General features: G+C 45.1%; 1 protein-coding gene across 1 annotated transcript; it reads left to right on the top strand.

The window, feature by feature from the left end:
- Positions 1 to 675: 675 nt before the first annotated feature.
- Positions 676 to 12,286, top strand: ASB4 (ankyrin repeat and SOCS box containing 4). The gene is made up of 5 exons (XM_052801965.1): positions 676 to 980; positions 4,558 to 4,857; positions 7,493 to 7,983; positions 9,641 to 9,754; positions 11,408 to 12,286. The coding sequence occupies exons 1-5, from the start codon at positions 767 to 769 to the stop codon at positions 11,594 to 11,596; spliced, it is 1,308 nt and encodes a 435-aa protein (XP_052657925.1). The 5' UTR covers positions 676 to 766; the 3' UTR covers positions 11,597 to 12,286.
- The last annotated feature ends 327 nt before the right edge of the window (positions 12,287 to 12,613 follow it).

Genomic DNA, 12,613 nt, shown 5'->3' with positions numbered 1-12,613 from the left:
ATAACATGGCTGTACAGCTCTGCAGCCCCCTCATCCCAGCATTTCTCCTTCCTGGGAGCACTGCTTGTGGCCCCTGAGCAAACTAGGGAAATCCTGCTGCTCAGGGTATTATACAGGAGACCAGGCTCGATCAACACAATGTTCCCTTGGGGCTTTACAGATCAGGGATCCTGTGAGACCTGTGTGGTGGGGGGGTCTTGTGGAGACCTGCCTGATGGCTGGAGGAATGAAACCAGGACCAACATGCTGAATGCTATCCTGGGGAAAGAGCGAGCTACCTCCCACAGAAGAGTGCCTTGGGGATTTTTTTTTTTTTTCCTGAAATGCACTAGTTAAAAGGCATCTGCAGGCAGAGCACCACATCCCACTGCAGTCAATAAATCAGCAATGGTAACTATGAAAGGCAATGTGAGTACTTCTCCAGCTGAGAAACAACACCCGGGACTAGTGTCTTTTAATGTACGTGTATGGCGGGAGCAGAGGGTAACCATGTGGTTAATGAAGCTTAATGTGTATAAAGCCTGTGGAAATAACTCTTATTTTGGTGTTATTGCTAGTGTGTCTGTCCTCACTTTCATAAAAAGAGTGTGGTGATATCTAAGAGTGGCATTTCAATGCCTGAAATGCTCCTCGTATAAATAGAACAAGCAGATCAGCATGACCGAGTGATAAAATTACCTTCTAGTCTTCAGGAACTTCAGCATGCAACTGTGCTATAGGGACCTCAGTGTACCCCTCTTCACAGCACAAACAAATACGTTTGAAAATGGATCTGGAGGAGACACACAAAGAGGGAGAGAATACGGAGGGGAAAATTACTCGAGCTGCAGCTGCAAAGTTGGTGAAAAAGGCTTTTCTTGAAGCCCTGAAGTCCAATGACTTTGAAACACTGGAAGAGCTCTTGAGCCAAAAGAAAATAGACGTGGACACAGTGTTTGAAGTGGAAGATGAAAACCTGATTCTGGCATCCTACAAACAAGGTAAATGTGGCAGCATTCACCAGCCAGGAAGTAGACAGGTTTGAGTGATTTTTTCAAGAAACTGTGGTCTTTTATCTCTTCTGAAGCTGCAGCGTAAGCTGATTCATAGGCAGTAACGCCTCAGTAGGTTTGTACGGCCGCAGTCACCGCAGTAGGGGAGCTTACCAGCTGTACCCACTGGGCTTGGTGGAGGGCAGGCCAGAGACCAGCCTGAGCCTCCGTGCTGCTGAGGCAGCCACTGCAGCTTCAGGGGAGTCCAGAAAGAGGGGTCCTTTGCCACTTCCTCGCAGAGAACTCGGGTGCAAAGCCCAGAATAGACACATGCAGGCTAAGTGTGGTATATACCTTTCTTGCATGCACTCAGTCACATATACAGACCATTTAGAAACATAAAATACTCAGTCTCTTCCATTTTGAGTTTACGGTGGTAGTACAGTGCGTTTTCCTTAGCTCAGGAGAGCTAAGGAAATCCTGCAGACCTTGGATGTTGCTGGATGGTAGGAGAATTTTTTTTCAAACTGACAGAAACTGAGGATGTGCTAGTTTGTCAAAACAGAAACATCATCTGGAAAAACACAACCAGAAAAGACATCTGTTTTAGAGTGCAGAAAACCCAAACTGGTTCTCAGCCAGACACTGGCTGCGTTTCCAAAAACTTATAACTTAAAGCAATAAAACAAGTTTGCTCTATGCTAAAATCAACATTCTTCATGACCTACTTGCTAACAGACTGTTCATGTATATCTAGAAAACAGTAATAATCAGCCTTTGCCAGAAGTTAATAATACGTGGAGATAAACATCTCCAGTCCCAGCAAATGCATTTTTTTTCTGTGGTTTAAAGAAGGCACAACATCCCACCTCTTCTCCTTTTCTGTGTTTACCTCTCATTTAATGGTTGGCTCCTGTTCTTTTGATTTCATTAGCGTGAGGATGATGCAGTCATGATGTCCTTCCCTTTGGGACAGTGTCTGAACTAACCCACACAGTGATGAATGTATCTTAAAATACCTTTTCCTCTGTTCTCAGCAGGCTGAAATGCATTCTGGTTGTGGTTTGAGACTACAGGATTAATGCACAGATTTTTAACTGTAGATCATTTGACTGCAAGCATTAACCTGTCTCTGTTGGAGAAGTCTCTCCTTTCTCCAAAAAGTAGAGAGGTAAATGCACCCTATGGCCTAAATCACAGCAGCGTATTTGCTTTCTTTGTCCGAAAGGCAGGAGGCGCTCTATCAGCTCTTGTGCAAATTCTACTTTTATTCTGAATCCCAGATAACTGTGATATGAGAGGGGGATTTCCTTGAGGAACAGCCTGAGCTTTGCCACAGCCGTAAGCAATGAAGCAGGAAAGAGATGCCATGGGTGACAGAGTGGTTTTTCTTCCTCTCTTCCAGAGGCTGAGAGCTCCCAAGGACACTGACCTTGCGTGTGCCATGGTTTTTTCACGTTTCCACCCAAAAAGCCAGGCAAGCTGAACGAGGCCTCCCACGGAGCCCATGTCTGCTTCCTGCTCAGTGCCTGGTCCCTGTCCCTCTGGGCGCAGAGATACCCGCGGGTTTGGGCAGAGGGCAGAGCACAGCTCACCTGCAGCAGCACAGGCAAAGGAAATAAACGGTGGTCTCAGGCAGGAAAACTGTGGCTATATAAAGTGATAACTTGGCTTTTAAGGATCACTTTCCTGCTGTTACATATCATTTATGGCTCACATCTGGCCATAAATGTGAGGCCCAGCTCCGTGTGGGATAAGCCGGCAGTGCTCCACAGCTCGCCTGTAACAAGGGGGAATACTGCATGTGAATTCAGACAGGGAGGTGATTTAAGAAACTTGCTCTGCTATAAGCATAGACTCTGGGATATAGCCCACCTACTTTGTGCCTGGTTTGGGGGCATATGATGAAAAGGTTGTCTTACTGGAGTTGCCAGCCTAGCCTGCGTAGTCAGCGGGTTGAGAGAGGGTTGAGTGGCTGCAGAGGAGCCTGTCACCCCACTTGGGCACTCAGGTGCCTCGGGGCTGCCTGCTGTTGCCGCTCGCGGCATGTGCTCCTTGGGGCCTGGGTTTGGTAGTCCCCCAGAATTTCGTCCTAGAGTGGATGCCATGGTCTCTAGACAGTTTCTCACCCCTGACATCTCACACGCTGGTAGTAATAAATGCTTATATTGGTCAGGAACATGTCACTGCAGCCATGCCAGAGCAGGAGGTGCAGTTGCTGTCATGACTGTCCATTTTATATCTGTAACCTTTCAGTGAAAATCTAGTATTTTTCAGAGGCATACAACTGCATTACTGGCATTTATCTCAGAATATACTTGCAATTTAACTAGGAGGGAAGAAAAACTTTAATCCATGTTTCTCCCTGCCACCAGCACTTTGTTTCTATCTACCTCTTTTCTTCCTCTCCATCTTCTTTCTGTCTAATACAACACACATGAATACTGTAAAAACTGTATCTATATGACATTAAGGTTGAAAAACTATATAAAACTAGAGATTTTAAAATGGAGGTCTGAATTAATTTGACGTCATTATACATCTTTAGTATTTTTTTCTGTATCTTTTACATGGTAACAGTATTCAACCAGGCATTTGTCCAAGGAGAAATAGATAAATCAAACCCAGAAAGTTTTGTATGCACTTTCTAGCTAAGGTGCAGCTGCTGTATCTAAAAAGAAAGAGAAAAGAAGAAGTTTTAGACTTTTCTTGCCCTTCTGCACATTATTATTGTGTTTTGCTTTTTTTAAACAAATGATTATAGTAATCACTTCTGAGACTGTCTCTGTGTAGTCATTAAGCATGTAGTCCTATTTTGGGAACAAATATTTAAGTGTTATTTGGTCTTACACCTGTTGGTAATTAAAAAAACCCCACACCATAATTGTGACATTTTCAGAGAAAAATCCAAACATTCTGGAGCCAAATTTCATGCTAAAGTGTCACTGCTTCTATTTGGCTCTTCAACCTAATTTACATCAGCATCCAAACTCCTCGCTTCACGCTCCTCAGGGGCAGTGGTTGGCAGGCGACCTGTGATACAGCTGCAGCCACATTGCCAGGGGTCATCTATGTACAATGCATCACTGTAGGTCTGAATCCAGCTCCTGACATGCAAGATCCTGCCATCTCCCACACAGAAATAGTAGGCTGAGCTATCTGTTGAGTCACTGGCCTAAGTAAATGCTGCCTTCTTACTCCAATGCCACCTTTGTTCAGCTATTGGCAGGCTGAAGATCCCATTTCCCCCATATTTTTTAGCTGGTGGCATTTCAAATGCTCTAAGCCTATTTTTTTTTTATTTAGACTACACAGGTCACAAGAAAAACAAAAGCTGCCTTCAGAGTACATCTACATGGGAATTACCTCTCCAAAAGGCAGGCTATTCAGCACATGTAGTAAAAGTGTGTAATGCAAATGAAATTATACTTGAGAGAACTTTGTATGCACTAAGCTGTAGCTGCTGAAATTGCAGTAAATTAAAGCAAAACTCCAACCCTTCCTTCACCCTCAATTATTCTCAGTAGGTGGATAGTCCAGATGAAAGTCTTTGCCAAGGATGGTAACACATTTTCACTTTGTACAGGGTACTGGCTGCCTAGCTACAAATTAAAAATATCCTGGGCAACTGGACTTCATCTAGCTGTCATGTATGGACATCTGGAGAGTCTTTCGGTCCTCCTCAATCACAAAGCTACAATCAACTGCCGGCCCAATGGTAAAGCTGCAATCCACGTAGCGTGTGAAATGGCAAATGTTGAGTGTCTCAAGATCCTCTGCAACCACGGAGCTAAGCTGAACTGCTTTTCAATGAGTGGACAAGCGCCTTTGCACTTCTGTACGACACGAACCTCCATGCCTTGTGCTCAGCAGCTGGTTTGGAGAGGTAAGGTAAAGCTCTGGAGCATCTCTGGTGGTATGCCCAGAGGTGGTGGTGGTTTCTCTTAGGAGGCAGTTTGTCGAAGTACATTGTATTTATCACTTCCATCCACACTTGACCCATGTCTTCATCTCAGTATCCTTTTCCCCATCTCTTTGATCAAAGGAAGTTTCTCCCTTTCTGATTCCTCACCCCGTTTGTCCTTCCCTCTCCCTGGCCACTGACCGTTACTCCAGGATCATTTCCCATTTCAGTGCCTCCAGCCCACTGCCCGGTCAGTCCCTCAGCAGAACAGCTCCTCTGAATCTATTTCTCTACTATTTTTCTGTCTCCTTCATCTAGGTTTACTGTTGAGATGTTTTCACATGAAAGTGTACCGCTCTCCTTTCTTGTTCAAATTTCCTTGATCTCAGTAAAATTCTTTCAACCACTTGTTTTTTGAGACCTGGCCTAGAAAAACTGGATGTAGTTTTTCATACCATCTCTTCATCAGCAGCCAAACTCCTGCATCTATTTAGGGACTGGGGAAGAAAAAAAGGCTAAGATTTTTGTTTTCCCAAAGTAAGATACGTTACGCTGCTGGTTGTCTGTAACAAATGAAGTTATGAATAGACGTAATTCCTGGATAAATAAATTGGTGTCGCACACTATTTCCTTAACACAAGGATGCTGACTCAGGGGACAGTAAAAGACAGACATAAAAGGTACAGCAAAGTCAGGTAGTTCAAGTCCTCAGTTATAAACAGACAGATTCCCCTCTTTATCACACTATGCCATGGCAAATACAAACACTTTTGGGGGTTTTTTTGCTAAATGTGTTGTTATTGAAGGCTTTTCCTGAGATGCAGAACCCAAGTATGCTTTGTGGGCAAGGCAATCTGCAGTCCCGAGTGAATAACCACATAGTTTTTCTTCTGCTGGAAAGATACATATTATTTTGTTTGGTAGAAAGGAAAATAAATGCTGCCAGTTGTATCCTGCCCAAAGCAAACAGTCCTGACAGCAGGAGTTGAATTTGCTACCATGGAAAAGCTTAAAAGTCAAATGTACACTTATAAAATGTAGCATAGGATGAATGCAAATGAAAGGATGTATTCTGTAGGCTTTCTCCACCCATCCATCAACAACAGAATAATAATACTTTACAAGCCACCCTGCATCCCAAAGCACTCGGTAAACTTGAATCTCCGTATGAGCTAGATGTGGAGACTCCAGACAAAACAGGACAGGTCTGGAGCAAAATGCGGCAGGTGTGCACGTTCACATAGCAGCACCACCCAAGAGCTGAAGCCAGGGTTTCGGTTAATGTCCCCGCACCAAAGTTTCCAAGATGCATCTCCCACCCTGCCACCTCCACTGAGTGGTGTCACACTCCAGGGAAATGCAGTTTAACCACTTCTGGTTTGGGCAACTCGCCAACCAAGCAAACCTGATCCCCTGTTTGTTTACCACCTCCAAGCTTAGATTGCTGATACTCTCATGGACGTCCAACACGACTAACGCTGAACATGGCCTAATGGCATTAGCACTCAGGTTTTCCAGCCCAGAGGTAATTTCTGACAGCTCTTCCTCCCTCCCAACCCTTACACCTCAGTCTTAGTGTCAATTTGGGACTGTAAGGGCCTTCGTAAGAGAAGAGGGCTGGCCGCACAGCGTGCGCTTGCTCTTGCACGAGCACATTATTGACAGTTTGCCAAGGAGCCCTCGCCCAGCCAGCCGCTGCCGTCGCCTTCGGCACCCTCTGCCTCGGGAAGACGCCCCTCGCCCCCCCAGCCTGCTGGCCCCGCTGCCCTTTTACACTGACCGCGGTTCTGCTTTGCTCTGGGGAATGGGGTCTCGCCAGCCTTCCCCTCTTTCTTAATAAGCAGCGTTCAGTATTATTCCTGCAGTCATTTGCATCTCTTTAGAGCGAATCGCCGGTAGCTGGAAAGCGGGAAGGCAGCCGGCAAGTCACGCTGCAGCCGGCAGGAGCTGGGGAGCCCCGCCGGTGGGGGGGCCGGTGGGGGGCCGGGGCCGGGTGGGGGCTCGGGTCCCCCCTCCGCCCCCGCCGCGGCCCGGCTTGGCTGCTCAGCAGATGGTGCTGTTGCTTCAGCTGCGACAGCCCCCTCGGCACAGACGGAGCAGTCGTACCAGCGCCCTTAACAGCTTGGAAACAGGATCCAGACCCTCAGCCGGGGACTTTGGCATTGGGGTTTTTATAGCCTCTCTGGATCGATCATATAATGGCCCTTCTTCCAGGCTCGCAGTTAATGAGGTGCTGCAGATCCGAGCAGAACTGTTCTCCGGAGTAGGAGTAAAGCTCTCCTTTTTCCTTCAGTTCTTCATTTCTAGGAAAAAGCATTTTACACAGAGATTTGGACCTGCATGCTGCTCCAAAATGGAGCGCTCAGATAAGGTCTTCTGCCAGCTTGGGGCCAAGCTATCACATCTGAGGCTGGATCCAAGAACCTGAAGTTTCTAAGGGTTTCCTGAAGGCTCAAGAAATGCAGAATCCACATCCCTAGCTATTTGCCTTTCCATATGTGTCTTTTACGCCAGTTTCCCACCTCACCTTCTCCTTGGGTAGCAGGGCTCAAGCAGAGAGATGTCCGAATCTGGTTTTTCGTTGCCTTCATTTTGTCCCCTCATCTTTCTTTGGCAGGAGCAAATGTGAACATAAAAACAAACAACCAAGATGAGGAGACTCCTCTGCACCTCGTTGCGCGTTTGGGTATCCCGGAGCTCGTGGCCTTTTACGTGGAACAAGGAGCGCACGTTGATGCTCTCAATGCCTACATGGAGACTCCCCTGGCCTGTGCAGCCTATTGGGCCCTGCACTATAAGGATCAGATATACAGCCCGGATCACCACCTCATCTGTCGGATGCTCTTAGACTATAAAGCTGAAGTGAACGCTCGTGATGAGGATTTCAAATCCCCACTCCACAAAGCTGCCTGGAACTGTGATCACGTCCTGCTGCACATGCTGCTGGAGGCAGGAGCAGAAGCAAATGTCATGGATGTCAACGGCTGTGCACCCCTACAGTATATCATAAAAGTGACATCTGTGCGGCCAGCTGCCCAGCCTGACATCTGCTACCAGCTGCTACTGAATCATGGAGCAGCTAGGATATATCCTCTGCAATTCCATAAGGTTAAGGATGGCTTTGTACAGTAGGGATATGGAGAGAGGTGATGTCTTGAAACAGGAATGGGGTGAGAGATCGAAACTTCAGGGTTTAGTGGTATCCGGATTTGTTGGAGTCCTGTAAACTGTGGGCCCAGAATGCCCAAAACCTTGTGAGGTGACCTATTGTAAGAGTGATATCATTTGACTGAAGTGAAATTACAGTTGCTAATGTCAGAAATCAGACCCAGATCCCATTTTTGTTCTTAACAAACCTGAAACCCTGAACTCTAAATGCTGGCTCAAGCCTAATTTTTCAGAGCTGATTCACTTTCTCATTTCAGAAAACCTACGTGCTTTTGTCAAACCTGGCTCCATACAGGCTTAACTGGGTTATACGAAATGCTTATTTCATGGCCTCTACCAAAGATTGGAGATCAGACCAGTTGATTCAGTTTGTCACTTCTGGCCTTTAAAAATCTATTCAAAATGAAATGAATCTCAATAAAGCTTTGTCTCATTCCCAGGAAATGTGAGAAATTAAGGGAAAATGCCAGGCCTGGGCTCATAGTTGATGAAAAAAAAAAAAGAAAAAAAAATTGCAGGATCCCTCCCAAAGAATTTCTAAATGTCTGCAAAGCCCAAGGCACTGACAGAAGTAGTTGACAGTCTTATTATAGCAGACAACTAAGTAAGCTTGCTGTAGTCAGGACTTATTCTCTCTCATCCAGTGCCCTGAGCAACATTTTGCAGCTCCTCCACTGTATATGTAAAGTTTTAACAAGCCAAGCAACCAGAAGCCTTTGAATAAAATGCCAATCTTTTGGTTGTGCCCTCTTGAGCCCAGGATGAACTGGCCCTGTCTGTAACAGAACAACACTTAGTTTCCTAGAGTGCGATTGAGAGCCGGGTCTCGGGTCTCCTCTTCCTGCCTCCACCTTTCTCCTGTTGCATGGAGAGGACCTCCCTTCCAAATTGTCAGTTGCCATCTGTAAAATATGTAAGATGATATTTATCCCAGAGGGATGCTCTGCAGTTTTGTTTGTGAAAACCTGGTGACTGTGTGGGACAAAATTATGCATCATATGGTGTGAATGCAAAATGTTATTCCCTGAGTGCGAGTGACAATAGACTTTGTTTTTTTTCCTACTGAGCTAAAGTTACTGGGCAGAGCAGTTGTGTCAGGGGCCTCATGTGGCTTGGAAGCCCTACTTCTGAGCTGTGTTATGTCCCAGTCTTCTTTTAAATTTTCCTGTAATGATGCATTTTTGATTCATGTGATGGGATTTTTTCTGTTCCTGTGCTGCATGACTTGGAGCAAGGACTTTGTGCATGCCTTTGTCTGGTGTTGAGTCACTCAACCCAGCTATGAGCAAGTTATCTCCAGATTTGGGTGATAAAGCCTACCCAGTCAGCAAGCTACACTGCTCTGGAGATCTAAGCCAGTACTTCTGTATGGTGTTAAACTGGGCTGTGCACAGCTCTACTGGGGGCTAGCCTGGGGTTTCTTGCTGTACTTGCACTGAATAGCGTAGACAGGGCTTGTGTCCTTTGCATCTCCAACCTTATCCTCTCATAATTCTTTGGCTATGTCCGTCTCAGTATGCCCTTGCACAGTGCCAAGCATCCAGGCTAGCCCCAGCTTCTTGGTGGTACTCATGGTCTCTGTGCATCTTGCCTGCAGGTGCTACAAGCCTGTCATTCCCACCCAAGAGCTGTGGAGGTTGTTGTCAACACCTACAAACACATCAAATCAACATCTAAGTGGAAAGCAGCCATACCTGATGACGTCTTTGAGGTAAGCTCTTAATCAGTTGTAACCAAGTAAAATCCAAGCTCATTATTTGCATTCTCCATATCCGACCACAGAAAAGTGAGAATGCTTTTGAAAGAGAAGAACATCTCAGAGGATTTAGGACTTCCCCATTTAATACCACTCACTTGACAAAAACATATCACTCACTGACAAAAGACACATTTTTGAGAAATTTTCATTGCAACATTATCCTTTGGAGCACCCCCTGTCAGGGGTGCTGTAGGAGCTCAGCTCTCCCTGCATTTAGCAAGTGCAAAGATTCTGGCTGTGACTGGTGTTTCTTCAGATCTGTCAATACATATATTTATATTTTTTTGAAGTCAGCTAACATTATAAAAGTACCATTTGACATGAGTATGACTATGTATCTAGTTTCTGTTGCATGAGTTGGGTTTCTGTGAGCAGGACTGGTTAGATGCAAATACAAGGGAGAATTTAAATGAAGAATAAGAGATCAAAGAGGAGAAGATATTGTCAAAAGGCAAAGCTGTGTGACAAACTATATGCTTTGACATAATTATCCCTTTAATTCAGAAATCCTCATAGTTCCCAATATTCCAGTTTAAATCTAGTCTTTTATTAAGACTGGGCTTTTTCAAAATTTTCAAATCAGTGCCAAAGTTAAGTGCACCAATATCTGCTATACATTATCGGTGATGTTTAGGCAACTCCATCCATATTATAATGCAGAGTTATATAGCCATGGGAACTGTGAGACTTTTGGGGGGTCAGATTTGTTCAGAAAAATTTAAAAGAAATCATGCTGGGTAAACACAAAATTAGAATTTAAAGGTCTTTTTTCACCTTAATAACAATAATTAATAATAATAATTTTTCTTCAAACAAAAATCTTAATCTGAAATATTGGAACATTCTTATTTGGAAAAGTCCACAGTTGCTCTATTTCTTTGTTGAGATTTTCATTTTTGTTGTCAAAGCTATTTGCTGAATTTGACATGAAATTGAAGCAAATCTTTTGTTGACACAAATACGTACTTTTCCATACATAATGTGTACCTGAAAATATGTGTAACCAGATCTGTCAAGTAGCAAGATTATAAAATAAGGCCAAGTCACACCCAGTTGCACGTATTTACCATTTGCTTCTTTTATTTCAACATCATTTGTAAGCATCTGCACTTTTCTTCTCGTGGGGATGTAATTTTATTTATTCTAAAAGGCCACTGGGGCAATGAGTAAGCCCAAAGGTGCTTTGCCGTTTGCAGCCCCAGCGAACTCACCGGTAACGCCGGCATTATGCTGCCTCGCTGCCCTGTGGTGAGGTTTAGAGGATTAACTCGTCCACATGCGCTGACCCTGAGCTGGCTGCAGCGTCTGTTCAGATCAGGGCTAACACCACAGAGGAAGCCCCACCTCAAACTCATGGATAAAAGACATACCAAACCTAAAGATTTCATCATGGCCTTTAACTTAACACTAAATATTTGAGGCAAGCGTAAGGATTTTGCGCAGGCTTTTGGCTAAACCAAGTCCCCGGTGCTTGATGAGCCTCCAAGGGACAGGGGGGCTGGCTGTGTTTTTTACCTTGTTCTGCCAAGGGCTGCATGTGGGCAGGGGAAAGGGAGGGCAGGAAACAGCCTTATTGCCCTAAAACCCACCTGTGTTTTTTTACAGCGGCACCAGGATTTCTATGACTCTTTGTTCACTGTGTGCAGCAATTCACCACGGTCACTCATGCATTTATGCAGATGTGCTATTCGGGCGATATTGTCAGAAAGGTGTCACCGAGGAGTCCCCTTGCTCTCCATCCCCCTGTCCATGAAGAAGTACTTGCTGCTGGAACCAGAAGGAATCATCTACTGAGCTGCAGTGGAGTGGGCACCGGCTTCTCCCTCCCTGGATCCACACACCTCGGCGGGGTGCTGGAGATCCAGGCACAACCATGACACAGCCCTTCACTTTCGTACAGCGGCAGGCCAGCCTGAAGCTGGGCTGGGGTTTACTGGCTCTCCTCCGAGCCGCTGTCTCTCCCTGCACTGAAGAATCACAGCTGCAGGCTGCGGGTTGTGCTGGGGGAGGCAGGGCTGGAAAGGCCCCCCGCTCCAAACAAACACAGGAGCTCGTACTTCCATGCTTTGTTCAGCCTAGCTTAAAGGATGCCGCTGCTTCCTTTGGTATTTATTCCACTGCCTGCTAGATAGCATTAGATTCAATCTGAACAACCTTTGATACTGTTTCACTGTAATTTTCTTCAGCTGTCATTTTGGGAGTAAAAGAAAGGATACTGTTGAAAAACAGGACATTTATTAGAGTCACAGAAATGCTTTCCCAGAAAGACATGGGCAAACTGCTTTGAATTGTGACCACAGACAGGATTTTAGTAGTTTCCATATTTTCCTGTGTATTGACTCTCAATTCAATGTTAGTTTGCTGTTCACTACACCTGTCTGTATCTTATAAAGCTTTGTCATAATAATATCCTTTGTAATTGTAAGAATTTTTTCCATTATCAGTCATAGTATGTGAACAGGATTGAAATCTGCAGCACTGAAATTTCTGCGTGTTGATATTCATGCCTGGGTAGCTTTTATCAGATGCTGTCTCTGTTTCCACTCTCACTGTGACTGATGATAAATTCATATCCTGGTGTGAAGAAATGCAGGTAGAATGGACTTGCCCCTGCAACCTGCACAGCTGTACTTATACCCATCCATATATCCCTCAGGATGGTGTTGGGTGGGATCTGGGAAGAATATGAACCCTTCTCTTCATTGACTATAAAGGGAACCTAGCTTGCTAACATGGACTATACACCTCATTTTTTGGCAGCTAAGCGCAGGTGAGAGGAATCCTACCTTAACTGAAAGGTGTTTCCAGGAT

The sequence above is a fragment of the Harpia harpyja genome, chromosome 1, assembly GCF_026419915.1.
Source record: "Harpia harpyja isolate bHarHar1 chromosome 1, bHarHar1 primary haplotype, whole genome shotgun sequence".
Classification (NCBI taxonomy): Eukaryota; Metazoa; Chordata; class Aves; order Accipitriformes; family Accipitridae; genus Harpia; species Harpia harpyja.
The sequence above is the reverse complement of the archived record's forward strand: the minus strand, read 5'-3'. Positions and strand labels throughout refer to the sequence as shown.